Here is a 27,104-nt window from a genome sequence, read left to right as displayed (position 1 = left end):
CCTCAGCTTCCTTACCTAGTTTTTAGTGATGCATGTTTCTAGGAAAATTGTGTATTATTCTAGGCTCTGAGGTTATTATTTGATTAGAAATAATAGTCTATAGTACTTCATTAGAAGTAATTAATCTATTAGAAGTAGTTTAGCAATTGATTAGAAATAATAGTCTTTTTGTAATTTTATTATTCTCTTGACTTATATTTAAGCTCAGTTCCAATGATTATTGCTTTCTTTCCTCTCTTACTCTCTGGTTTCTCTCCCTTCCCCTTCCTTTTTCCTTCCCTTCATCTCCCCTCCCCTCCTCTCTCTTCTTTATGTGTTTATTCATTGTAATATGTCTAGTTATATTTAGATAGATGATTTTGTTATATTCAAGATATTATAGTATTACTTAAAATTTCTGTTATTGAGTAAAAGTGGAAGAATGTGCAATAGCTTGGGAAAAAAAACATTATAATTAGGCCAGATGTGGTAGCTCACACCTTTCATCTTAGTACTTGGGAGGCTGCAGTAGGAGGATGACTATGAGTTTGGGGCCAGCCTGGGCTACATAGTGAAACCTTGCCTTAAAAAAAGGCAGAGGGTTGAGGGATATCTTAGTCAGAATTTCTATTTCTGTGATGAAACATCTTGGCAAAAAACAACCTGGGGAAGAAAAGGGTGTCTTTCACTTCCAGTTCTATATTACAGTTTACCATCAAAATCACACAGGGCAGGAACTCAAGCAGGACAGGAGGCAGGAGCTGATGCAGAGGCCATGGAGGAGTGCTGCTTACTGGTTTGCTCCTCATGACTATAAGGAAGCATGCTCAACCTGCTTTCTTACAGAACTCAGTATCACCAGACCAGGAATTTCACCACCCATCGTGGGCTGGACATTCCCACATCAATCATCGCTTAAGAAAATGTCCTATAGCCAAATCTTACGAAGGTTGAGGTTCCCTCCTTTTAGATGATTCTAAATTATGTTAAGTTGATGCAAAGCTAGCTAGCACAAATGACATTTAATTGTTTAATCTCTGTATTTAGCACATTAAATATATTAATGGATTATAATGTATTTTTATATTTTATAATTCCTTAACAGGATTTAAAAAAATCTAAATTTAAAACAATATATAAGTGCTTTGTCTTCTTGCATATACATGCATATATACTCATAAATGTACACAGGTATGCACCACTGTGTGCAGTGCCCATGTAGGTCAGAAGAGGACATTGGGTCCTAGAAACAAGATAACACACAGTTCTGAGATACTGTGTGAATGCTGGAAAACTAAGCCCAGGTGTTCTACAAGAGCAACAATCATTCTTGATTTCTGAACCATTGCTATATTCCAAATAATAAAGAGAATTTAAAATACCATACTGTTCAGCTAATATTGATACTACTTTATGTTTGGTTTTTTTTTAAAAAAAAATAGAGTAAAGACAAGATTGCATCATACAGCAAAACTTCAAAAATTGACCGAGGTGATATTGGCAAGGAAATGAGAGAGAAATCATCCATGAAACGTAAACTGCCTTTTACAATCAGCCCATCGAGAAATGAAGAACGAGATTCAGACACAGGTAGAATAATTTATCTTCTAATAAACTCACCATATTTATAACTATGATTTCCTTTTGCTTTTCTGTCTACCCCTCCTTTTGATATTTGGTTCATAGAGAAATACTATTTCAGTTTTATCATGGTGGCAAAAATTCATCTGTTTATTATTCAAACTGTGGTTTGAAATATGAGACCAAAAAAAAAACCAATTTCCTTATTCTGGATATTTATTAAAAAACTCTTAGTGCATTCAGAACTTAGTTTTGGTGTTCATTTCAGTAATGAAAATTGCTTAGTAAAACAAGCATTATTAAGATTTCATGTGTATTAGAAAAAGATGTTGCTTTTTTGTTACCCTTTAGTTACAGCAAAGAAGTGTAGATGTTTTTGATTCATGGATGACATCAAAATATGTAGCATTCCCCCAAATGAGTCTTAACGGCTTACTTCATAGTTCTTTTATTCTCAAAACTCTAGCATATCAGGGGCTGCCAGATGTGTGTCAGGGTGCTAGCCATCAAACCTGTGACCTAGAGTCTATCACTGGGACCTACATAGTGGAAGGCAAGAACTGACTCTCCAAAAGTAGTCCTTTGTCTTCCACATATGTGCCATGAGTGTAGGTTGGAGGTCTGAGTCTGTGTTGTGCTTCTGGGAAGAGACACTATGACCATAGCAGCTCTTATAAAATAAAGCATTTAATTGGGGCTGGTTTACAGTTTCAGAGGTTTAATTGAAGCATGGAAGCATATTGCCATACATGGTGCTGGAGAAGTAGCTGAGAATCTAGTGCATCTAGATTTGCAAGCCTCGGGAAGAGAGAACTTGTAATGAGCTTTTGAAATCCCCCAGAACCAACCCCCAATGACACACTTCCTTCAACAAGGACACACCTCCTAATTGTTTCAAATAGTGCTACTCCCTATTCAAGTCTATAAGCCTGTGGGGCCATTCTCACTCAAACCACCACAGTGAGAAGCATGGGCACTTTTGTGTGTGTGCATGTTCGCGTGTGTGTGTGTGTGTGTGTGTGTGTGTGTGTGTGTGTGTGTGTACACTAACATACACATGTGTACAAGTGCTTGTGGAGGCCAGAGGTCATTGTTAGGTGTCTTCTTCAGTTGTTTCCCACCTGAGTTTTCTTTTAAGCTTGAGGGCAATTGTATTAAAGTTTAAAAGAGTATCTCCTCCACCAGGCCACTCCAGCTGTGATCTCAGCAGCTGTTGGGAGGAAGGGAGTGGAGGAGAGATGGGGAAGAAAGCCATCATGGAGGTCAGACACAGGGTGGACAAGTAGCTATGTAGTGAGGTCCTCATAAACAGAGAAAGAAGCCCAGAGAACCAGAAAAAGTACCTTTCTTAAGTGTTAACCCAGCTGAACATCAAGACCTGTCTTTAGCATGCCTTAAGGTGAGCCTGCTTTCCTTGTGCTGCTCCTGATTTCCTGTGGGGGTAGTCCCTTAATCAGCTAGAGTATTTGTCTCTATTGGACAGAAAGAATTTTTCTTTACTGTGCTTTTACTGCTAATGTTTTCCCCTCTGAAGAGCAACCTTAAAACTATTTAAGAAAGCCGGGCGGTGGTGGCGCACGCCTTTAATCCCAGCACTCGGGAGGCAGAGGCAGGCGGATTTCTGAGTTCGAGGCCAGCCTGGTCTACAGAGTGAGTTCCAGGACAGCCCGGGCTATACAGAGAAACCCTGTCTCGAAAAACCAAAAAAAAAAAAAAAAAACTATTTAAGAATCAGATCAGAGATCAGAGTCCCCAAACTCAATAATTCTTCTGGTAAGGAGGGAGGTCCTCTAGAAGAGCAGCCAGTGCTCTTCACTGCTGAGTCCTCTTTCTAGTCCTGGCCAAAGATTTTCTTATTTAATACAGCAAGAAGACCAGGCATAGTAAGTCCAGAGTTGATAAAACTCAGTTATGTGAGGTGGAACTAAATTCTTTTTAATCTGTTTTTTCCCCCTCCCTTAGCTCATACATGAGCTTTCTTCTTAAGTAAAGAGAACCTGTCGAGAGAGAGAGAGAGAGAGAAAGAGAGAGAGAGAGAGAGAGAGAGAGAGAGAGAGAGAGAGAGAGAGAAACTGAAACTTGTACCTTACTAACAGTGATTAGTGTACTGAACTTGCAGTTTAAGATTATTAACTTGAAAAACAAAAGAAAACAAAAAGATTATTAACTTGAACTTTAAGATTATTAAAGGCCAAAAGCTTCTATGGTAGTTTGTCATTTTGATCATGATTGGGCTATTCCTAATATAACTGGTAACATGAATATTGGGCAGATAACTTTTATAGTAATTAACATTATGTATAAAGTATAATCAATTTTTTAAAAAGATTTATTTATTTATTATATATGAATACACTGTAGCTATCTTCAGACATACCAGAAGAGGGCATCAGATCTCATTACAGATGGTTGTGAGCCACCATGTGGTTGCTGGGAATTGAACTCAGGACCTCTGGAAGTGCAATCAGTGCTCTTAACCACTGAGCCATCTCTCCAGCCCGTATAATCAATTTTTATCTTTAATAATTATTTAAAAATAATTTGTTTTGAGACAGAATCTTACTATATAGTTCTGGCCAGCCTGGAATTCTGTCATGTAGAGTAAGCTGACTCTGTGATAGTGATCTGTTTTGCCTCTTCTTCCTGGTTGTTGAGATTAAAGGCATAAGGCACCATGCCTGGCAGTATTAAAAGTTTCTAATAAGTCAACTTTACTCATCCATAATCAGTCATGCAGTAATATAACTTGTTTCAGTCTCGTGGGATCCAAGGAAAGTTGTAGCATCACATAATGTCAGGATATTAAACAATTGCCCAGAGACTTCTTGAAAGCGTCTGTCTCTTGACATCTAAACGAAACAGTCAATTGTTTAATTGTGAATAGACTTTGTAGACTATGTTTTGTTATATTCTGAATCACTTATTCATTAAAAGAGGGAGGCACTTCTGATTCTTCATGTTTCTTCTCTGAGATGATCACACCTAGCTAAGAAGCCTCCAGGAACTAGAAATACCCCCTTTTAAAAATATTCGTCTCTTCTCAGTAAACATACTTTCTTTGCCACTATAGTGTTTTCTCTTGGCATTTAAGGTAGTGTGATTCAAGGAAATTTAAACAGACACAGTATGGTCCCAAAGTTTATGGTGGCAGTTATAGAGCATGTTAAATTTTGTAAAAGAAGCGCTTCTCTGTCAGGCAGCCTTAGAAATTCAACTTTCCTGAGGCTGTAGATGTTATTAAAGGACTTACCATAATGTGGCTCAGACATGTAGAAAGAATAACATGTTTTACAAGATAGGTAAACTCTGTGTGTGTGTGTGTGTGTGTGTGTGTATCTGTATGTATGTATGTATATGTATATATATATGAGACATGAAAGCAGAAGGACAACTGTTTTGGGCAAAGAAAGGATCTAAAAGGAAGGGGAAGGGGACATAATGGGGTGAGAGGAGAGAGACGAAACATCCATTTTCTTTCATCTATATAGATTTTAAATACACACATACATGTTTCTGTGATATAAAAGTTAGTAGGGGAGAATCATAGGCTCATGGGGAACAAATGAGGGAGGGACAGGAAGGCCCGGAGAAGACGACAGAGTATGAATATGAGCGAAGCACGCCATTTCTTGTACATATACAGAAATTCAGTAAAAATCCATTGCTGTAGGCCAGCTCTGGTGGTATTCTCCTTTAATTCCAACACCCTGGAGGCAGAGCAGTGGCAGGCAGATCTTGGTGAATTTGAGGCCACCCTAGTCTGTACAGTGAGGCTTGCAAACAAAACAAAAAACCCCAACCAAAAAATTACTTTGTGTGTGTCCTAGTTAGGGTTTCTGTTGCTATGTCAAAACACCATGACCAAAAGCAATGTTGGGAGGAAAGGGTTTATTTGGCCTACACTTCTACATCATAGTTCATCATTGGAGGACATCAGGACAGGAACCTGGAGGCAGGAGCTGATGCAAAGGCCATGGAGGGGTGCTGCTTAGTGGCTTGTTCCTCATTGTTCAGCCTTTTTTTCTTATAGAACCCAGGATCACCAGCCCAGGGATGGTCCTGCCTATCAATCACTAATTAAGAAAATGCCCTACATTCAGGTCTTACAAAAGCACTTTCTGATCCTTCCTTTCTGATGACTCTAGCGTGTATCAAGTTGACACAAAACTAGCTAGGACAGTGTGCTAACAATTTTTTTTTTTTATTTAAAAGATGGCAGGGAGAGAGAATTACTTCACATTATAGTTAAAAGAGCTACATTAAGATAATATATAGCAGGTGCTTTGTAAGTGTAATCACCTTTATATTATATTTGCTGAGACAGTTTCTCATGCAGTTCTAGCTGGCTTAGAACTCAAATGCATACCAGACTGACCTCACATATGTGGTGATCTCCACTTCTGCTCCCTGTGTACTGGGATTATAAATTTGTGCCACCATACACTCTTTTTTGATTTTTCGAGACAGGGTTTCTCTGTGTAGTCCTGGCTGTCCTGGAACTCACTCTGTATACAGGCTGGCCTTGAACTCAGAGATCCGCCTGCCTCTGCCTCCCAAGTGCTGGGATTAAAGGCGTGCACCACCACTGCCCGGCCATGCCCTCGTTTTAAATATAGTCATTTTTGACAGTTTTTTTTTTAAGATTTATTTATTTATTATATATGAATACACTGTAGCTGTCTTCAGACACACCAGAAGAGGGCATCAGATCTCATTACAGATGGTTGTGAGCTACCATGTGGTTGCTGGGAATTGAACTCAGGACCTCTGGAAGTGCAGTCAGTGCTCTTAACCACTGAGCCATCTCTCCAGCCCAAGAGTTTTTTTGTTTCATAGTGCTAGAGATTAAACTTGCACTCATGGTAGAGGCCTTGCACCTTGCAAGACTGGTCTCTACCACAGAGCTATTTTTCAACTTATACCTTTGATGTTTTTTATTTGTTCATTTTTAATTAAATTTTATTATTATTTTATGTGTATGGTTGTTTTGATTGCATTTTTGTTTGTATACCACATTCATACAGTGCCTACAAAGGCCAGGAAGAGGGTGTTGGATCCCCAGAAACTTGAGTTATGGATGGTTGCAAGCCACCTGATGTTGGTTATTATGGATTAAGTGCTGTGTCTTTCTTGATGTTTACTCATAAAAATTTCAGCCAGGTGTTCCTTTAGTCCCTGCACTTGGGAGGATGAGACAGGTGGGTCTTTGAGTTAAGAGGCCAGCCTACTCTTTATAATGAGTTCCAGACCATTGTTCCAGAGCTATGTGGTGAGACCTTGTCTCAAAATTATTAAATAAATAAACAAATAAAGACAAATAGTATATGGGGTCAGAGCAGATTGGATACTTACAAAAGAAGATTAGGTAATTGGTTAAACTATTAACACTTAATTTTGTTAGTAAATATACTTGAAAGTCCATTTGAGCCATTGTGTTAATCTGTTCAAATAATATAAACGGCTCTCAATAAGCAATTCAGTTCAGTTACATAATTTATTGGTTGCCATTCTTTTTATCTTTTTTACATTTCCATCTATAGAAGCTATTTAAAACTTTCTGCTTACTTTTATATGAAATGTCTGACAATTTTCATGAAATTCTTGTACATGTTCAATTTAATGTATTTGATTTGAAATATGTGTGTTGCTGGACAGTCTTGTCATTCAGCCAGCTTACCAGCTTGCGTTTCATTTAGTCTAAAGGTTATTTTGTCAACAATCCCCTTTTCTTGAATGAACCTTCTCATTACTAAACTTAAGAATTTCACATTTAAGGTTTTCACATTTATTTATTTCATGTGTATAGGTTGTATTTTGTGATTGTTATCTAAGTTGTTTTTTCCCAAACACATGATGAGTCATATTTAACTAAAGTCATTAATAGTATGCATAATAATGATTCTGATAAGATACATTATGTGTACACCGACAAAGTGAACACCCCCCCACACACACAAAACAATAAAAGTTAAAAAAAAAAAACACCTGCTCTGGATGTTTCATCAGAGTGTCCTCTGTTGCTGTTACTAATTGTTAAGCAGAGATCCGTGCTCCTGACTAGGCTGTAGGATGATGATGTTGGATGATCTCTGTCTTTAGTAGTAAATGCTGCAGTAATCTATGTCAATTGAAATAAGTACAGTCTACAGCAATCTGTGGACTAGGGCTGCTGACATGCATAGATGCTCTTCTGTCTTGGGAAATCATTTTGGCCCTCTTAGAAAATATGTTTGATTCAACTTATGTTGGCAAATTCAACTATTTGGCAAAGTTGCCCTTAGTAGGGCAAATTCTAATAAGAACACTGTCTCTTAACATTATCGACAGAGTTAAAAATAGCATTTAAAGAACAATAATAATAAGCAATATCAAGGTGTTATAGAAACTATATGGCTGCATTTCTAAACTTTAAGGTACTCTATTTAGGAAATTGAAATATTATATATTGGCCAAACCTGTATTTTAATGTCTTTTGTTTTTCCCAAATAGTACTTTTGAAGTAAAGCCAGTGGCACATCATTGCCTAACTGGTAGTCTATCAGAGATGTTGCTATGTTGAACTCTGCATTTCCCTCCGTGTGCTTTTTCCTTTTCTCCTGTCTCTTTTCATTCTGTAGATTCAGACCCAGGACATACAAGTGAAAATTGGGGGGAGAGACTTATATCTTCTTACAGGACATACTCAGGTAATTAGATCATCAGGTGTTCCTGTTCAGCCAGTGGGTTCTGTCATGTTTATTTTTAAACCAGTTTATACGTATGTTTACTAAATTAAATGAACTATATGAATTCACCAAAATTTTTAGCTTCTGTTTTGAGTGAGATACCTAGCATATCCAGGACATGCTGTCTCTGAACATAGTCAGATTGTCGTAAATTCCACTTGGGTTTTACATGGAACAGTGTGACAGTACCATACATGTAAAAACCAATATGCAAGTACTCCTCCATGTGGCATTGCTCAGTAGACTCCTTCCTGAAAGCGGGTGCCTGAGCCCTTTGGTTTGCCTTTTTGTAAATTGTTCACAAGTACACCAATTTTCATAAAAAGTGTTTTGTTACTTATTTAGTCATGTTATTTCTTCTTTAATATGCATATTTAAAAATATTATCTACCAAATTCTTTAGTGTTTATTGATTTTGCTTCCTGGGTAGAATTTAACCATAAGTAGATTAAATATTAGGTCACTTAGACAAATGCCCCTGATTCTGCCTCCTGAATGCTGGGTTTTAAGGTGTACACCACTGCACTTGGCAAGACTAGTTTTTCTTATTTTGTTTGATCCTTTCTTTTTTCTTAAAATTAGTCTTTCTATCTCTGAACTTAACTTAAATAAAAATCTTGTATAGTCCCTGGGTATTTATGCCTAGTTAATAGCATATAATACTTAGCTATAGAAATTGAAAATAAACCTTCTGTTTCTAATATCCATTTTACTTACCTTGTAAATCATGGGGCTGTCTGGAGTGGTGAACAACTAATTCATCCTTAACACTATCATTGATGTGAAATGCCAACAGTTCCTGATAACATTGTTTGCTGCGGAGTTAATGTGCCTTTCCAAAAGGAGACTGCTAAGCACTAAACCCAACCCAAACATGACAAAGTAGTCCGTGGTCTGCCTGGTACTGATAAATAAGGCTCAGATGTTCACCTGGGTTTGATGCCCCCAACCCCCTAGAACTCTAGCATAAACACTGCAAATGCAGTTGAGTTCACGTGTTCCCTTGCCTCCATTAACTTTGCTGGGAAATATCTTCCCAAGAAGTTCTGTCTCTTCTTATAATAACACTCTACACTTACTTATGTGAAAAATGATAGTGTTGAGTGTTGTGTTTAATATGGCAGGAAAAGCATAAAGCACTACTTTTCTAGAATGTAAGATGGGAACTCTGTTTCTGAAGCTCCAAATGTTAAAGAGTACAGGAGAGAAAGATGGATTTGATGTAAAAAAACCATTTCGGTTTTTATTTTGATTAGTATTAAGTAGACTTCTCAGATTGTTCTTAAAAATCTCTAGAGACTAAGTGGAACTTTAGATTTGTGTTAGACAGTGCTAAGTGATCATATTTATTAGTGTCCCTGTTTTAAAATTTGGCCTATTAGAACAAGAGAGCATGTGTTTTAGTTACTAAGACATAGAGGGCCAGGTTGGTATTTCACAGGATAGACCCCACATAGTCTTACTGATTACTTTAAATTTTACAATATGGCAGATGTTCTGCACACTGTAGGCCTCAGCCCTTGGCAGATGGAGGTCAGAGGAGTACAGGTTGGAGATGCTGGCTGTACAGGGAGCCCTGCTAATTGTGCCACAGTGTGCCCACTCCAAAGTAAACAACCAAAACCGCACAAAACTCAAAATAAAATAAGCTTTGAAATATAGCAGTCTAATACTTAACAATTTTAAAAAATGTCTGATTATCTCAAATTTTGCTGTTTACACCAGCCACTGTTCAGTTAACTTTCTTTTCCTAGTTCATGTAAAATGTAAATTCAGAAAGATGATTATGGTAGTAATTCAGAAAAAGTTTATATTGAATGAAAGTGTAAAAATGTTGTATATTTGGATCCAACTTGTCTTTTTCTGAAGTAGTTACATATGTATTCATTTGCTAGTCTGTCTTTTCTATAGCCCAGGTAGATACATTTTAAAGTGTTATTTTTCTTTTTTTGTGTCAGGAGGAGGAACAAGGGACTCACTGTGTAGCTCTGGCTGGTCTTGAACTTAGAGAAGTCTACCTGCCTCTGTCTCCCAGGTGCTGGGATTAAAGGGGTACATGTCTAGCATGCACTATCTTTTGACAGTTTGAGGCCAGCCTCAGCTACAAAGCAAGGACCTGTTTCAGAACCACAGAAGGAAAGTATTAGTTAGGGTATACTCTTGTGTCAGATTGTACTTCTTTTCTTGGAAACATTTTCTCAACTTGCTATTGTTTGTAATACTAAACATTTTGATTCTAGAAGAGAAATACACTCACTATATTTAAAAATTGTTATCAGGTGAAAAGCCATTAAGAACAACAGTAGTTGTTCCTTTCTAAACATTAAAAAACAAAGATCTGCAGGGACTTATTACCAGAAAGAGTCTATATTTTAGGGGAAAAAAAAGTGTTCTCCAAAGACATCTTTAGGACTGTATAATAATGTGAAATCACTTCATTATTAATGATAGTGCAGAGATGATGAAAATGAAAGAAGACAGTGAAAAGGTTGATTTTTTTTTTTGAGTAAGTCTTGAAACATTTGGTTTTGTTGGAAAAATCAGACATTCAACAAATGGACATATTAGGAGCTAACAGAATGATTTGAATCATTTGTGAGCAACAAAGTTTAAAGTATTAAGACCTCATTTTCAGCCGGGCGGTGGTGGTGCACGCCTTTAATCCCAGCACTTGGGAGTCAGAGGCAGGCAGATTTCTGAGTTCAAGGCCAGCCTGGTCTACAGAGTGAGTTCCAGGACAGCGAGGGCTACACAGAGAAACCCTGTCTCGAAAAACCAAAAAAAAAAAAAAAAAAGACCTCATTTTCTAGAGCATTAGGATACCAATTTCTTCTAATTAACTGGAGATGGTACACTGGACCAATCACTAACTTCTTTGTATTTTAGTTGATACTGTATTTTAGTTGATTTCTTAAAACTTGTTAGACTAACTTCTATTTAATTTTTGCTAATTTCAAATTTTATTAATAGTTTTTATAGTTCCTTTTTTGGGTACCTCTAAACCTGAATTTTAAATCCCAGAAATAGATAACTAAAATATAACCAGATCTTTGATTCATTTATATTCATTCATGGTATCGTTCCATGTCTGAATAAATTCAGGTGAATTCCTAAAAGAAAAAGATATCTGTATCTCCTACTTGTACCATCTAGTGCAGACTGAGCTCCCCCAATGTAAATAGGCATACTTACTGAGGTGCTGAGGGTTTTTAGACAGCTAAATCTGACTTTTCAGATGGCTTTAATCTCTTGGAGAAGGTTGCAGGAGTTTTTGTATCTTTGCAGAGCATGGTTAATGCCAAGCCACACCAAGCCAAATCTTTAGTTTGTTCATAGTTAGCTTTGATTTGTATCGTTCCATGTTCAGCTGTCCAATTGTTACAGTGCATTGATGGTAGCTTTTCTTCAGTAATTGTTCTGTGTGGTGAGACTTTAAATGCTCAGCCTCTTGTAAGATTGTACAAGTCATTACTAGGATTAGGGAGATAATTGTAGGGCTCATTGGTTTGGAGGATTAGCAACAATACTAGATATTGTGTGAAAGAGATGATTTAAAGATATAATACAGTTGTCTTCTTGTCCACAGATTCAGTTGATCATAGATAAAAATACTCAGGGAAAAAAACTACAAATTTTTTTTTCTTGTCATTATTCCCTAAACAATGCAGTATAACCACTATTTCATAAAATTAACATAATATTTTGTGTTATAAGTAATTTGTACATAATTCAAAGCATATGGGAGGAGTCACACAGGTTGTATACAAATCCTGAATCATTTTTCCTGAGAGACTTGAGCAGTTGCATGTTTTATTACCTGGAAGTCTCAGAAACAGTCCTTAGAGATATCAAGGAGCAGCTAGCTGTATTTAGGACTATTTGAATTGTTAAAGACATCACACTTTAATAAAGCATAAAGTTAAAACTAAAATGTTACTAGTAAATTTTTCTAACAGTAGAATCAAGAATATATTTTTCTCGATCTTTCAGAGAAAATATTGCTTATGTATGTTTGGCAGTTTTGTCTGGCTTCCACTAGTTAACACACATTATCTGTGTGCATGCCATCTGTCACAAAGGTTGTCTTGAATACTTACATTTGTTTTAGATTTTTACATATTTATTAATCATTGCAGAGAAAGAAGGTCCTGAAAAGAAGAAAACAAAAAAAGAAGCTGGAACTAAGAAATCCACCCCAGTCAGCATTCTTTTTGGTTACCCGCTCTCTGAACGAAAGCAGATGGCACTCCTAATGCAGATGACAGCAAGGGACAACAGCCCAGGTGACTGACATCCACAGCCGTTGAGTTACTGTGTCTTCTCAGCTGGCCTAGGGCCAGGGTAACTTTGTCTCTCACAATTCTTTTTTACTAGTTTGAATTTTTATTCTTTATTTAATTTAATCAGCACTATTCATAACATCAATTTTTAATTTTCTCATTGTATACATGATGTTTTATTACTGTATCCATCATTGGATTACAAGATCTGTAAGAGCAAGAATCCTCTATTTTTATAAAATTAAGTTTTTAACTTTTAAAATAAAATTTTAAAATTTTTAGATTATTTTTTTATGAGTGTGTATGGGTGTGTGCACCTGAGTATGTTTGTGTGGCTATTTGCGTGTACCACATGCATACAGGAGCATGGTGAGATTAGAAGAAGGTGTCAGATTTTCTGGAACTTAGTTACAGACTGTCGGGAGCTGCAAGTGTGGGTTGGAATCTAAACCCAAGTCCTATGCAAGAGCAGTCACTGAGCTCTCTCTAGCATAGTTTATAAAAATAAAATATTCTTTGATTATTCTCACTATCTTTTTGGTTTTTTAACCTTTATGTCTTCTGCTGTTTGAGAGCTTGTGATCTTTAATATAGGTATTTGAACATTTATTTATCTATGTGTGTATATATGCACATGCATGAGTATATGTGGTCAGATGTCAGCTTGTGGGATTGGTTTCCTCCTTCTGCCATGAAAGACCTGGGATTGAACTTAGATTGTTAGGTTTGTTGGCAAGCACTGTTAGTTCCTGAGATATCTCATTGTCCCAAAATTAACTGATTGTCATTAACTTGGTAGAGATTGGACAAGTGAAAAATATGCTGAAACATATGGTTCTCTGAAGAAGAAAGCCTTTTCTCATCCTCAATGCCTAGCATACCATAGCCAACCCATCACTGCTAGAGAGTCTCGAACCTATGCTTCAGGGGCTTCTGGGCATAAACATACAGCTAAGCCTTATCTTGTCTTATTTTCCCTGTGTTTGCTAAGTCAGCTACATTCTCAGGCTTGTTTTTCTTCTTTTGAGACAGGATCTCACTAAATTCTCCATGCTGAATTTGAACTTCATGGCCAAGCCAGGTCTTTAACTGGCAGTTCTCGTGCCTCATCAGTCAGCTGAGTGACTCATATCACAGGTCCCTACCACCAGGCCAAGCTCTAGATGTGTCTGTTGTTGTTGTTGTTGCTGCTGCTGCTGCTAGAGTGTTTGTGTGTTTGTTCAGTGTGAATACGATCATACGTATTCATCCACAAGTGGTTCTTTTCATCTAAGAATAATTAGTAGTCAGCTTTCTTTATTAGTAGGTATAGGACCAGAGTGGAAAGCTTGTGAAATTACAAATTGTTAGCTATTGTGCATATGTGCTCAGAGATTAGGACTTATAGTTTTACCCATTTGATAGCCCTTTAGTCCATAAGAAAGCCAACAAGCTCATCTTGTTAAACAATGTGACTTTCACGGTTATAAAATTCACTCAGCACATTTCTTGAGTTCCAGTGTATACCAGGAAGTCTTGTAAGCAGTTGAGATTTGGTGCTGAATAAGGTGAAGCTCTTTTTCTTGAGGGTATGTTTTAGAAATAACTAAATAGAGAATTATTGGTGAGACACTATATTTGAAATCAAAAAGTAAACCTTTAAATTTTCTTGTGTATGAAAGTAGGATGATGCTTTGAAGTGCTAGCTGTGCTGTCTTGCAAGATAGATTATGGAAAGTTACATTCCATAGATTTTCTTCCCACTTCTGGGAACACTAGTTAGTTTATTTTAAGTACTTGTACATTTTCAAACGTAATTGCCTAAGAAACCATTTTTTTTTTTAACCTAGTGGTTCTGAAATTGGTGGGGTGAGGGTGGAGAGCTTTGTTTTTTGATATGCAGACTATCAAAAATAAAAAGCTGTGAATTGGGCTGTTGAGATGGCTCAGCAGTGGGAGCACACAGTGCCCTTGTAGAGGGCTGGGTGGCGTACAACACCAATAACTCCAGCTCCAGGGCTCTGATTCCTGTGGGCTCAGAGGGAGTCTGTACTCACGCACTGACACTACACACAGTTTAAAGGAATAAAAACAAGTGTTAAAAGAAGATGTTAGTCATAGCAAAGCATGATTCTGACACATCTCTCTAACTGCCTTTGTTTCTTACAGATCTTTGACTTAGTTCTCATAGTAAAATGAGTTGAATTTGTGCATAATAGCAGAAAAAAACTCTGGTGCTTTTAGTCAGTGCTGTGAACACCAGCCTTCAGTGTGTTTTCATATATGTTTTAATATATTGTAACATACCCAGAAAAAATACACGTTAATTCATCAAATTATTCATTAAGGAAACAAGTATATCTGACACTCCATTATCATTTTAAGCCAACATTTTCATGAATATCATTTTCATGAATTGACAGAAAAAACATTTCTTACATTGGCTTGCATTATTTTTAGTAATACTGAAGAAAAATGTCTATTTGGGTGATGTTACCAATATATCTCAATTTTTTACTTTGTTTTTTGTTTTTCAAGACAGAGTTTCTTTGTGTAGCCCTTGTTGTCCTAGTACTACTAACTATGTAGACCAGGCTGGCCTTGAACTCATAGAGATCCACCTGCCTGTGCTGCGTTAAAGATGTGTGCCATCAGCACCAGGCAGTTTTTAGACTTATTAGCTTAAGAAGGTATACCCTGTGTTCTAAGAAATTGTTATATTATCATTAAGAGCTCTTTAAATATACACAATATTTTATAACTTTTCTCTTTGTATTTTTGTTATTGTTTTGAGATTGTACTTTAATTACATTTTTCTCTTCCCCTTCCTCTTAACCCTTCCCATAAAGCCTCCCTGCAGTTCTTCAAATCCATGGCCGCTTTAGCAGTTGTTTTGCTTGTGCAAATATTCAAATCCATGGCCGCTTTAGCAGTTGTTTTGCTTGTGCAAATATATATATATATATGCATGCATTTCCCCAAATATACCCATTGAGTTTACATAATGTTACTTGTATGTATTTTTTTCAAGGTTGACACTGGACAACCAATAGATGTGCTTTTCCCTGAGGAAGGCCACCACTTCTAGCTTTACTCAATTGCCTATAGTTCTCTGTGTAGAGTTGAGGCCTTGGGGTCTGATTTCCATCCAGCTGGGCATGTTTGTTGGTATTATTGTATGTTCTTTGTTTAGCTCACAGTTAGGTAGTTGTGTTGCTGAGACTTTAAGGCATAGCTTCCAGTGATACCGAAACAATCTCACAACAAAGCCCTTGAACTTCTGATTCTTGGAGTCATTCTGCCCATTCTTCCTCAGTGTTTCCTGGGCCTAAGGGATGGGAGTGTTCTGTGTGGATGTCAACTCTGCCTTTTCATTGGTTGTGGTTTTCTGTAGAGGTCTGTTGCCAAGAGAAGTTTCCTTGATAAGGATAGAAACTACACTTGTCTGTGGGCTTAAGGACAAATGTTTATAGATTGTTATTAGGGATTATGCTGGTTTAGTAAAATAGTGTTTATAGATTCTCCTCCAGTAACTGTAATTACATTGGCATTAATTAGTTGGCTAGGTTTCCAGTACTGGACTTGGTTTCCTTCTTGTTGATCAAGTCTTAAGTCCAATTAGAGAGCAGTTGGTTACTGCCAAAGTATGTGTGTACCTACTGTACCCATAGGGTTACTGTGCTATGCTGGTAGTTGATGTGGTTCATAGGTGATTTGGAACATTTCTGAACTGTCTTCTTTCTTACAGATTCCACACCAAGTCATCCATCACAAGCAACACCAGCCCAGAAGAAAACTCCCAGTTCTTCATCTCGACAAAAAGATAAAATTAATAAAAGAAATGAACGTGGTGAAACTCCTTTACACATGGCAGCTATTCGAGGAGATGTGAAACAAGTCAAAGAGTTAATTAGTTTAGGGGCAAATGTGAATGTGAAAGACTTTGCAGGTGAGACTTTAATAATACTAATATCCAGGAACTAAAATGGAACATCCTGGCGACAGTTTTAAAAAAAGTATATTAAAAACTTTTGAAATATACTTACACACACTTTGATCTCTGTTACATTTCTATGTCAATAATTACTCAGATTTTGACATATGTAACTTATTTATACTACTATGTAGTTATATAAATTAGTTTCTATCTTAGGTAAATTTCAGCCCATATTTTAATGTAGCTAGTTCATAGATAATTGTTTCAAGAATATTAACGTGAACACAAAGGGTATAAGAGAGTGGTATTTATCTTTTTTTAAAAAAAAAGTAATATATTTAAAGTTATTAATGTGTTTGGAAGAGTGGGGCCACAGCACACATGTGGAAGTCGAGGACAGGTTTGTGGTGTCACTTTTCTCCTTCCACATTTATGTTGGCTCTGGTCATTGACCTCAGGTCTCCAGACTTGCCTCATAAGTACCTTTACTTGCTGAGCCTTCTTGCCAGCCTTTGTTGGTTTTAATTACACAGGTAGCATAACTCTTAGGAGTGCAAGCAGTCAAACATGTAAGAACGTAGAAATTCTGCTTGCTTGCACAGGTCTGACTTCTTTGACTTTGGCTACTTTATTTTTAATAGCGTCGTAGCATTTCTTATCATTTTTGTTTTGTCTTGTTTAAGACAGTCTTTCTATGAAGCTGTGGCTGTTCTTGAAAGTGACATGTAGATCGGGATGGCCTTGCGCTCATAGAGATCCACTTGCCTCTGCCTTCTGAGTGCTGAGACTGAAGTCATGTGTTATCAAGCCTGCCTTTTCCTAAACAGTACTGTAGTGAATGCTCTTTCATTTGTTCATAGTTAAAGAATGTTTTAGTAGAATTGAAATTACTATATTAAAGGAGATGCATAATACTATTTTTAATAATGGCAGCTTACCTTTCAAAAATTATGCATCCATCATTTTATATCTCCAAGGGTATATAAAAGCCAAGCAAAGTGATATACACTTGTAAATCTCAGCAATTTGGGAGGCCAAGGCAGGAAGATTGCAAATTTTAAGCTACTCTTGTCTATATAGGGAGTTCAAAGTCAAACCTTCTCTCAACAACAAAAAAAGTACACAAAATAGTCCTTTTCTTCGTGTCTTCTTTAGAATTGGAAATTGGCATCACATACTTCCAGCACTGTGGAAGTAGAGGCAGGAGGATCTCTCTAGGAGAGGAGCTTAGGAGGGCGAGAGAGGGAGGGAAGGGAGAGAAAGAGATCCCTTCTAAGGGAATGCTTAGTGGCTGTTTATTAATGTTTTTGTACACTACAGAATGATACTTATTAGCTACCTAAAACATACTTTACAGGTCATCTGAAGATTTCACATTTACAGATTTGTAAGTATTAATCTGAAAAATGTATAAGAGTAGAATAAAGGACAATGTTGAAACATTGTACAATTCCCCAGGAGGAGGACTTGTTCAGTCAGTTAACTGCTGTGCACCTGGTAACCCACCCAGGTGCAGTGGTACCCATGACCCCAGTGCTTAGGAAGATCTTGAAGTGATTGAAGCGGTCCTGGGCTGCTCAGGGAGATGGCATCTGGAAAGAAACAAAGCGTCTGTATGTTCTTGAAAAGCATAACAATAAAAGGAAACACCACTTCAGAGAAAGGATTGAACATCCACCCTTGTCTGTGTATATGGGGAAACCAGTAAGAATTACATAACAATTTAAACACTTTTTCCTGGGTGATAGGATTATAGACAGTGTTGTTTGTGTTTGTTGTTTGTGAACACGTGTTTAATTATGGAAAAAAAAGTTACAAATCTGGTTTTCTTAAAACCAACATTGGGCTGGAGAGGTGGCTCAGCTGTTATGAACATTACAATTAAAAAAATAATAAATAAAATAAAATCAGCATTAAGTCCAGAAAAGATTATATCAACAAAATAAAAGACATAAAATATAAAGTTTTTTTAACTGATTCTTGACCAAGTCATTCATATTTTGTCTTTTTTTCTGTATTTTTATATAGTTGAGATAATTATTATTAATTAAACCATATTAATATTGAGTAAATTGAATATTTTATCAAATAATTTAGTTGCATTGAAATTAATATTCCCTCAAATGAACCTTCTGCAAAATTGATGTTCTTTTATATTTTAAATAGTTTGTTCTTTCCCTTTCCTTTCTGTTTCATATTCTATTTAGAATTGATATTACACGTAGATAATGAATGTGGAAAGCATCTCTCTTGAACTCATGTTAAATTCGTATTCTCACTTTAGGTTGGACCCCTTTGCATGAAGCTTGCAATGTTGGGTATTATGATGTTGCTAAAATACTTATAGCAGCTGGAGCAGATGTTAACACACAAGGATTGGATGATGACACACCCCTCCATGACTCTGCCAGCAGTGGGCATAGAGATGTGAGTATGGTGAAGGGGTGGCTGGCATCTGTTCACAAGTCAGCCAGGGGTGACAGAGCACACTGCTTGTTGTCAGGGCTCGCACTTCATGTTTCTTCTCATCTTTATTTTGTTTTCCATTTTATTCTATTTTCTGAGTTTTAATTTGTACTTACTTAATTTAGCATATTTTTTCATAAAGTAAGCCATTTACAGCCAGGCATTACCTTTAATCTTAGCATTTATGAGGCAGAGACAGTCAGGTCTCTTTGAGTTTGAAGTCATCCTTGTCTACATAGTGAATTCTAGGCCAGCCAGAGAGTCCCCGAAAAGAAATAAAATATGTTATTTAATTGATAATAGATTAAGCAATTCAGCAAAAATTTTATTGTAAGACTTTGGTTTGTCACATAACTAACTCTATGGTTGGAATACACACTTGCACGAGAGGCCATGATGCTGTGCGGCTACTCTTTGTAGAAATGTTTGTGACTGTCAAGTTGTATTTGGAGTGAAAAGTCGAGCTTACTTTTGCTTGTCCAATTTACTGTGATCTTAATTAAGTTTTTTTAAAAAAGCTTTTAAAAACATGTTTGGATATTTTGCCTGTGTGTGTGTGTGTGTGTACGTGTGTGTGTGTGTGTGTGAGTACACCATGTATGTACAGTACCTGTGAGGGCCGGAAGAGAGCATTGGAGTCTCTGGAACTGGAGTTTCAGACTGTTAGCGGCCATGTGGGTGTTAGGAACAGAACCCTGATTCTCTGTAAGAATAGCAAGTGCTTTTAACTGCTGAGTCATCTCCCTAGCCCTTAAATTATACCTTTTAAGGGGGGTGTTATAAAGGAAAAGACACTGTACATGCAAGCATACCTTGAAATTGAAAATGTTACAGAAATATCAGTGATGAAAGCTCTAAAAGCATCTTCTGTATTGCTGTACTTCATATATACCAATTTTTTTTTTTTAGAAATTAAAAGTGCCGTTTTCTTCATTAATATTTTCTGTAAGATATTTTTTATTTTTCTCATTAAAGACATTGTAATGTTGGTAAGGTGGTTCAGTGGGTAGATACTTGCCACATAAGTGGAATTATATCTTGTGACTAGTACATATTTCTGTGATCCTAAGTTTTTATTTATTTATTTTTGTTTGATTTTGCTTTTTTTTTTCCAGACAAGGTTTCTCTGTGTAAAAGCACTGGCTGTCATAGAACACAACGCTATAGGTGATGCTGGCCTCCAATTTACAGACATTAGCCTGTCTCTGCCTTCCTGTGCTGATATTAAAGGCATGTGCCACCATAGCCTGGCCCTAAGTTTCTAAGCATGCTATAGCTGCACAGTATTTTCAGAAGTTGACGTTTGAGCACTCATTAACGTTTACAGTCCTTTTAGAAGGACTCTGCTGTACTCTGGAGTCTGAGTTTAAAATATGCATGTATATATATGTAACTTACATACATGTGAGCCTACATGAATATATACGTAACTTATATACATACAAGCCTGCATTCGAGAATGAGCACTGTGTATGCAGGAACCTACAGAAGAGGATATCCAGTTACAGGTGGTTGTAAGCTACCATCTAGGTGCTGGGAACTGAACCCAGGTCCTCTGCAAGAACAGTAAGAGCTGCCAACCACTGAGCCTCTCTCCAGCCTTCATAGCTTAAGAAGTTTTGAGTACTGTTTTCTCCTTGGTCTTCTGTTTGTGCCTAAGGAGTAAAATAAAAAAGCTCTTATCCCTGTATATCTGTACTGTGTCCTGTGAACTAAAGCTAAAAAAATATTTTTCAATTCAGTAGAAGTCACAACATCTCAAGAAACATATATAGTATCTCTAAAGAAAAGAGGGACATTGAAAGAGAGCAGGTTTGTGTGGTAAGACCTGGTCAGGGTAGTAGATGCTGACATAGCTTCATCTGTGCCCTTACAAGTGTATTGTGCTTTATTTACAGTCTTTATGTTGCTTTACCTCTAGTTTATGTCTTAGGTATCTTATTTCTTGGCTTAGAATGTCTCCTTATCTCATTTGTTGCCTGTCATATTAAGTTTTAAGCAAATGCAACTAATTGTTAGTATTTGTATCTGAGGTTATTTGTAAAATGTCGCTTTTTATGTTAGAAATTTTGTGGCATGTTTTTACAAACTTTCTTTACCTACCCTGATTGCTTCCTAATGATCATAGATTGCTTTCAACAGGATCAAAAGTCACTTTTTGTTTCTTTATTTTCAGACAGGGCTTCTCTATGTAGCCCTGGCTGTCCTGGAATTCTCTATGTGGACCAGGCTGTGAAACCTTTTCTCCAGCTCCCCAACCCCAGCCCTAGCTCTCCAGTTCTACTCCCACTCCCATTTAAAATTTAAGTAGAACATTTCTTTATAATAGATGAGGTCATCGGATGGGTTGAGGTTTAATGCAAATGAAACTAGTAGAGAATAATTATAATGACTTCAAGTACATGCTGTAAGTCATGGGTACAGAATAGGTGAAATAGCATTCAAATGGATATTGAGTTATCAAGAGAATGCCTTAGAGACCTGAGAGATGGCTCAAGCAGTTAAGACCAGTTAAGACCACATACTGGTCTTCTGGATGACTGGTTCAGTTCCCAGCACCCATATGGCAACTCATAACCGTGTGTCACTCCAGCAAGTACCAGGGGATCTGATGTCCTCTTCAGGCCTCCTTGAGCACCAGACAAATGAGTGGTACATAGTCAAATGAAAGTAAAACATTCATACACGTGAGGAAAGAGAATGAGAATGGTTTGAAATAAATGACAGGATGGTATCCCTTACTGTTTGATATTGCAGATAGTCAAATTGTTGCTTCGTCATGGCGGGAATCCATTCCAAGCTAATAAACATGGAGAACGACCAGTGGATGTGGCAGAGACAGAGGAGTTGGAGTTACTGCTAAAAAGAGAGGTGCCTTTGTCTGGTGATGATGAAAGTTATACAGGTTTGTGTCTTTCTTACTGTTTTAAAATGGGATTTTGCCAATTAGCCCAGGCTAGCCTAAAACTTGCAAACTTCCTGCCCCATCCTACTAAGTCCTGGGATTACAAGTGTGTGCCACCAAGCCCAGCTACAGTTTCAGATTATATATATTCAGTTTGACACAGTATTGTATAGAACATCTGCACTGGTGTACCTTACACTAATGCTAGCTGCTTATTAGATTATTAGTTAGCTGTGGGTGCAGTCACGGTGTAGTCATTCTGTCTCCATCACAACTCTAAGTTGCTAAACTTTGTTACTGTGCTCAGCCTCACTGAGAACCTCTCACCATGTGTGCTCATTTACATTGCTGCTGTCAGCTTTTCTTCTATTGGGATTATTTAGCTACTAACAATGTATTTCATGTCCTTGTAACAACACTCACATGGCTATTCCCAACCAACTATAACTCTAGTTTGAGGAAAACCAGCATCCTATTATGGCTTCCATGGACACCAGGCACACACATGGTGCATTTAAATACATTCAGATGTAACACTTGTTGGGGTCCAGGAATTGTCTCACAAACCATACAGACACCAATCTCAGTCAGACAGGGATAGTTTATTGAGCATACATCCCAGGACTGGTGAATCAAGGCCATAGTCCTGATTTGGGAATTAAACCATGACCCTGCGTTAAGATCCTACAGGATTTTTAAGCCTTAAATCCACAAACAACTGTGCCAAGTTATTTCACCAATTAGGATTTAGGGATAAGTAATTTCCTTAGGAACATGTATTTGTTGTACATGTATCCTGTTCCCATTGGTTGGGGCATTCAACTATGGCAGGGGACTTGCTTTGTCTAACATTCATATCCTAACTTGTCTACCAGGATGTCAGTTACCCATGTATGTGTCTCTTTTAGCTGAGTAGGATGTCAGCTCCCAAGGGAGGTCTTGGGAATTTAAATTTTACTAGACTACTATTCAAAATGGAAGTCTTACTCCAAATTGTTTCTTATATTGGTACAGGTATCTCTCATATGTTTGGGGTCTATCCTGGAGCAGTTTATACCATAAAAGCTAATACATAGTACAGGAAGTACTATTGAGTGGTTGGTTTGGGTCCAGACCTTTTGTTGGTAACTGTACAGAACAGTTCTATTGACTTTTATCGTGATTGGTTTCCAAGGGCACGCATAATATAAGATACCATAAACATAGCAGAATGTGCAATCAGTCTTGGCATTAGAAAGTTTGCTAGTAGCTGGGCAGTGGTGGCACATGCCTTAATCCCAGCACTTGGGAGGCAGAGGCAGGCGGATTTCTGAGTTCGAGGCCAGCCTGGTCTACAGAGTGAGTTCCAGGACAGCCAGGGCTACACAGAGAAACCCTGTCTCGGAAAAAAAAAAAAAAAAAAGAGAAAGTTTGCTAGTAACAGCAGAAACATATAATGGCAGGCTAGCCAAGTAACTGTTACCTAGGCCTTACTTAACATTTTATCTAGACTTTAACACATATATGTAAAATAAAAGTAAATGAATGTATTTTTAAAAGGAATATGATAGATGATTACTACTATAGTTTCAAAATATATTTTTAAAAATAGCACAATGGCAGGGCAGTGTTGGGCTCTTAGGAGGCAGAGGCAGGCAGATCTCAAGGCCAGCCTAGTCTACAGAGCAAGTTCTAGGACACCCAGGGGATACACAGAGAAATCCTGTCTCGAAAAAACAAATCAAACCAAACCAAAACCAAAATGACACGTACACACCTCAATTCCTCTGAGGTCTACCCTCACTCTGGCACCACCGCTCCCAATTTTGCAGCCTTGTTTTATTTGTTTTTAAATAACTTGCCGAGTCCAATTTGTGCTACATATGTACTAATACACATTTCCTAGAACTTGGCTGACTATAGGGCCACACCCACAATGAACACTAACTCATGTGTCAATTTTCTCTAATAATATGACAAACTTCTTTCTACATACTATATGTAACAAAATAAAAGTGGGTTTGCATTTACTCCTTTAAGAATTTTAAAATAAGGATTGGAAAGATAGCTCAGAGATTGAGGGCACTGACTGCTCTTTCAGAGGTCCTGAGTTCAATTCCCAGCAACCACATGGTGGCTTACAACTATCTGTAATGAGGTCTGGCGCCTTCTTCTGGCATGCAGGCATATATGCAAGCAGAACACTGTACATAATAAATCTTTAAAATAAAAAAGAATTTTAAAATAAGAAAAATATCTTCTGGTTTGCTTGAATAAATAAACTACCAAAGGATATGTATTAAAAAGACATTACTAAGGTATTTATTAATTTAAAACATATATACAATCTGCATGTATTCAGTTACATATATACTACTGTAAAAAAAGGTACTGTTTTGGTCGGAGGTCTTAGGAGATGATTTCTCAATGTGTAAAGTGCTTGTTACTCAAACTTGAAGACCTAATATTAGGTCTCTAACTCCTGCACTCCAGGAGAGTGTAATGAACTGGATGTAATTCCAGTGTTTGGGTGGAGGAGAAAAGAGATTCCTGAGGTATGCTGCCAGCTAGACTAGCCAGGTTGTCAAGCACTCAGTGTACAGGGTGAGGAGTAATGATGGAAGATGTTCAACGTCAGCTCCTGGCATTCACATGCTTGTACATTACCCTATAAGTGAATCCCATACATGCAAATACACATTTGCATACCATATTTATGAAGACACACAAGTGTTTGCCACCCCCTTTTGCCTGTTGTTTTTTTAAAAATGGCTCAGCAAGTGGGTAAAGGTGCCTGCTGCCAAGCCTGCAACCTGAGTTTTAGTTTCTGGAACCCATGTGGTAGAGGGAGAGAACTGACTCTCAAAAGTTGTCCTCTACCCTCTATACATGCACTATGGCTATTGGAGAGGTGACCCAGCCATTTAAAGGCTCATAGTCAAAACATGGAGAGAAGAGAAACCCTTCTTTGTTCTCTGTGGTGCTAGGAATTGAGCCCAGGACCTCACATACCAGGACAAACAGTCTAAGCCACACCTCATGGTCATGTAAATCTTGACATTGAATGGGTCATCACCAGAGTCACCCATCAGTCACCTACATGTTCTCTGCTTCTATAGACAGTATTGGACACACAGTGTTGAAAACTGTTCATTGAAGGATATTTTCTTGCATTGCAATATGTTTTTTAAATTCTCAATTGTGTTTTCTTTTTGGGCAGAATTTCGTGTAGCAGGAAAAAATAGGCAAACCTTAAGACTCACTATGTAGTCAGAACTGGCATTGAACTTGCATCTCCACTTTTTTCTAGCCCACCCCCACCCCCATGTATTATGACCACAGGCATTTGCTACCTATCTGGTAGTGCTGGGGATCAAGCCCCAAGGCCTGATATCAAGGAAGCATCCTACCAACTGAGAATACATTTTTCTTCCCTCAAAAGTCTCAATGCTTATTATGGAAAATACTCAAATATATTCATTTTCAAAGAATTATATTGTAAATGCCCTATATGTATCAAATGTATTTTCCATTGTTAACCTTTATTGTATTTCCTTTATATTGTCCTATTATCTATCTATCACTTATGGCCTTGACTGGCCAGGAATTCAATATATAGACCAGACTGACTTCAAATTCAGATACCCAATTTCTGCCTGTGCCTCACAAGTGCTAGGCATGCACTGCTGTGCCTAGCATACATCATATATTTTCACAGTTCATAATAAGTTACAGACATCCCTAAATACCTGAGCATGCATTTCATCAACTGGAGTTTAATATCTTCTTATGATTTCTCTTGATAATTGTGTTTGGAAATGCATAGTTGTTGAGTCTGTTGTTCTTGAGTTTGAGAGATGCCTAACCTGTATAATCATGAAGAGAAAGGGAAGATCAAATGAGTCATACAGCAGAGCAATCACATGAGACTGGGTCACAGTATCGATCCTGTGAACAGCATGAAAGTGAGGAGGTGTGACAGCCTGTGCCTCCAAATGCCATTCCTGTAGATCAACAGTTAGTTTCGATCTGCAGTTGTATTATCATAGAGAGTGTTGTATAGTTTTAAAAATAAAGCCAATTTAATGCCATAAATTATTAAGAATTGACAGTATATGGAGCTGAATAGATGGCTCAGCAGTTAAGAGCACTGGCTGCTCTTGCAGAAGACCCAGGTTTAATTTCCAGCACCCACATGGCAGCTCACAGCTGTCTATAATTCCAGTCCCAGTGGATTTAGTGCCCTCTACTGGCTTCTGAGGGCACTGCACTATGAGTCAGCTGTATCTAAAAATGAGTACTTTTTTAAAAATTTATTTTTATGTATATCAGTGTTTTACCTGCATGTATGTCCGTGTGAGAATGTCAGATCTTGGAGTTACAAACAATTGTGAGCTGCCATGTGGTTGCTGGGATTTGAACCTGGATCCTCTAGGAAGAGCAGTCAGTACCCCTAACTGCTGAGCTATTTTTCCAGACAGACAGACAGACAGATAGACATATTGAGGAATTAACAGTGTTAAGAGAGGCCAGCAAAAATAGCAGAATTTTTTCAGAATTTTAAAGAGATAACTAAAGGGTGATAACTTGTTGAAGGCTAGAGCCTCTACTGAGGGAAAATGAATGTGAGGACCATTGTAGGTCATTTAGCAAGTAATCAGTAGCCCATGAAAACAGGGATGTTGGTGGCCATGTGTCATGTAAGGAGAACATTTATCTTTTTTCAAGGGTTTTCTTTTTAATGATGTGCATATGGGGTCAGGGTATGTTTGTGAGTCAGTGCCTGTAGATGCCAGAAAGGGATCTGATCTTTAGGAGCTAGAGTTACAGGCAGTTGTGAGGTGCCCAACATAGCTGCTGGGAACCAGACTTAAGTTCTCTGCAAGAATAATACATTCATTTAATGGCTAACCCACTTCTCCAGCCTGGGTTTTAAAATACTGAGATATATTCTTAAGAAATATCCACTAAAGTATATATTAATATAGGGTTCTAGTGTCCGGAATTACTCTATACTTCAAGTAAATAGGTGGACACCAAAAAAAAAAAAAAAAAGAAAGGAAAAAAAAAAAGCCTGTATGAAGCAGGACTACAAAACATCAAGAACAGGTAGATCTGGTTAAAGAATATGTCATGTTTAGTAATTTCAATTTTTAAAACTTTTTGAGTTTGTAATTATTTTCAAAGGAAGTTTAAAATATATACCAATACAGAGTGAAAGGTAGTTCAGTGGTTAAGAGCACATATTCCTCTTGCAGAGGGCCCAAGTTCAG

General features: G+C 37.4%; 1 protein-coding gene across 3 annotated transcripts in view; it reads left to right on the top strand.

The window, feature by feature from the left end:
* Positions 1 to 27,104, top strand: part of Ankrd12 (ankyrin repeat domain 12) — a 97,253-nt gene that overhangs the window by 24,735 nt on the left and 45,414 nt on the right. For 2 of the 3 annotated variants that reach the window (XM_028777961.1, XM_028777962.1), the window contains exons 3-8: positions 1,422 to 1,569; positions 8,178 to 8,246; positions 12,422 to 12,568; positions 16,293 to 16,493; positions 18,766 to 18,908; positions 21,705 to 21,852. In XM_028777961.1, the coding sequence (XP_028633794.1) occupies positions 1,422 to 1,569; positions 8,178 to 8,246; positions 12,422 to 12,568; positions 16,293 to 16,493; positions 18,766 to 18,908; positions 21,705 to 21,852 (856 nt within the window). The remainder of the gene's footprint in view (positions 1 to 1,421; positions 1,570 to 8,177; positions 8,247 to 12,421; positions 12,569 to 16,292; positions 16,494 to 18,765; positions 18,909 to 21,704; positions 21,853 to 27,104) is intronic. The other variant, XM_028777963.1, reaches the window with a different exon arrangement.

The sequence above is a fragment of the Grammomys surdaster genome, unplaced genomic scaffold (assembly GCF_004785775.1).
Source record: "Grammomys surdaster isolate TR1022 unplaced genomic scaffold, NIH_TR_1.0 318, whole genome shotgun sequence".
Lineage (NCBI taxonomy): Eukaryota > Metazoa > Chordata > Mammalia > Rodentia > Muridae > Grammomys > Grammomys surdaster.
Note: the sequence above shows the minus strand (reverse complement) of the source record. Positions and strands in the feature narration are given on the sequence as shown.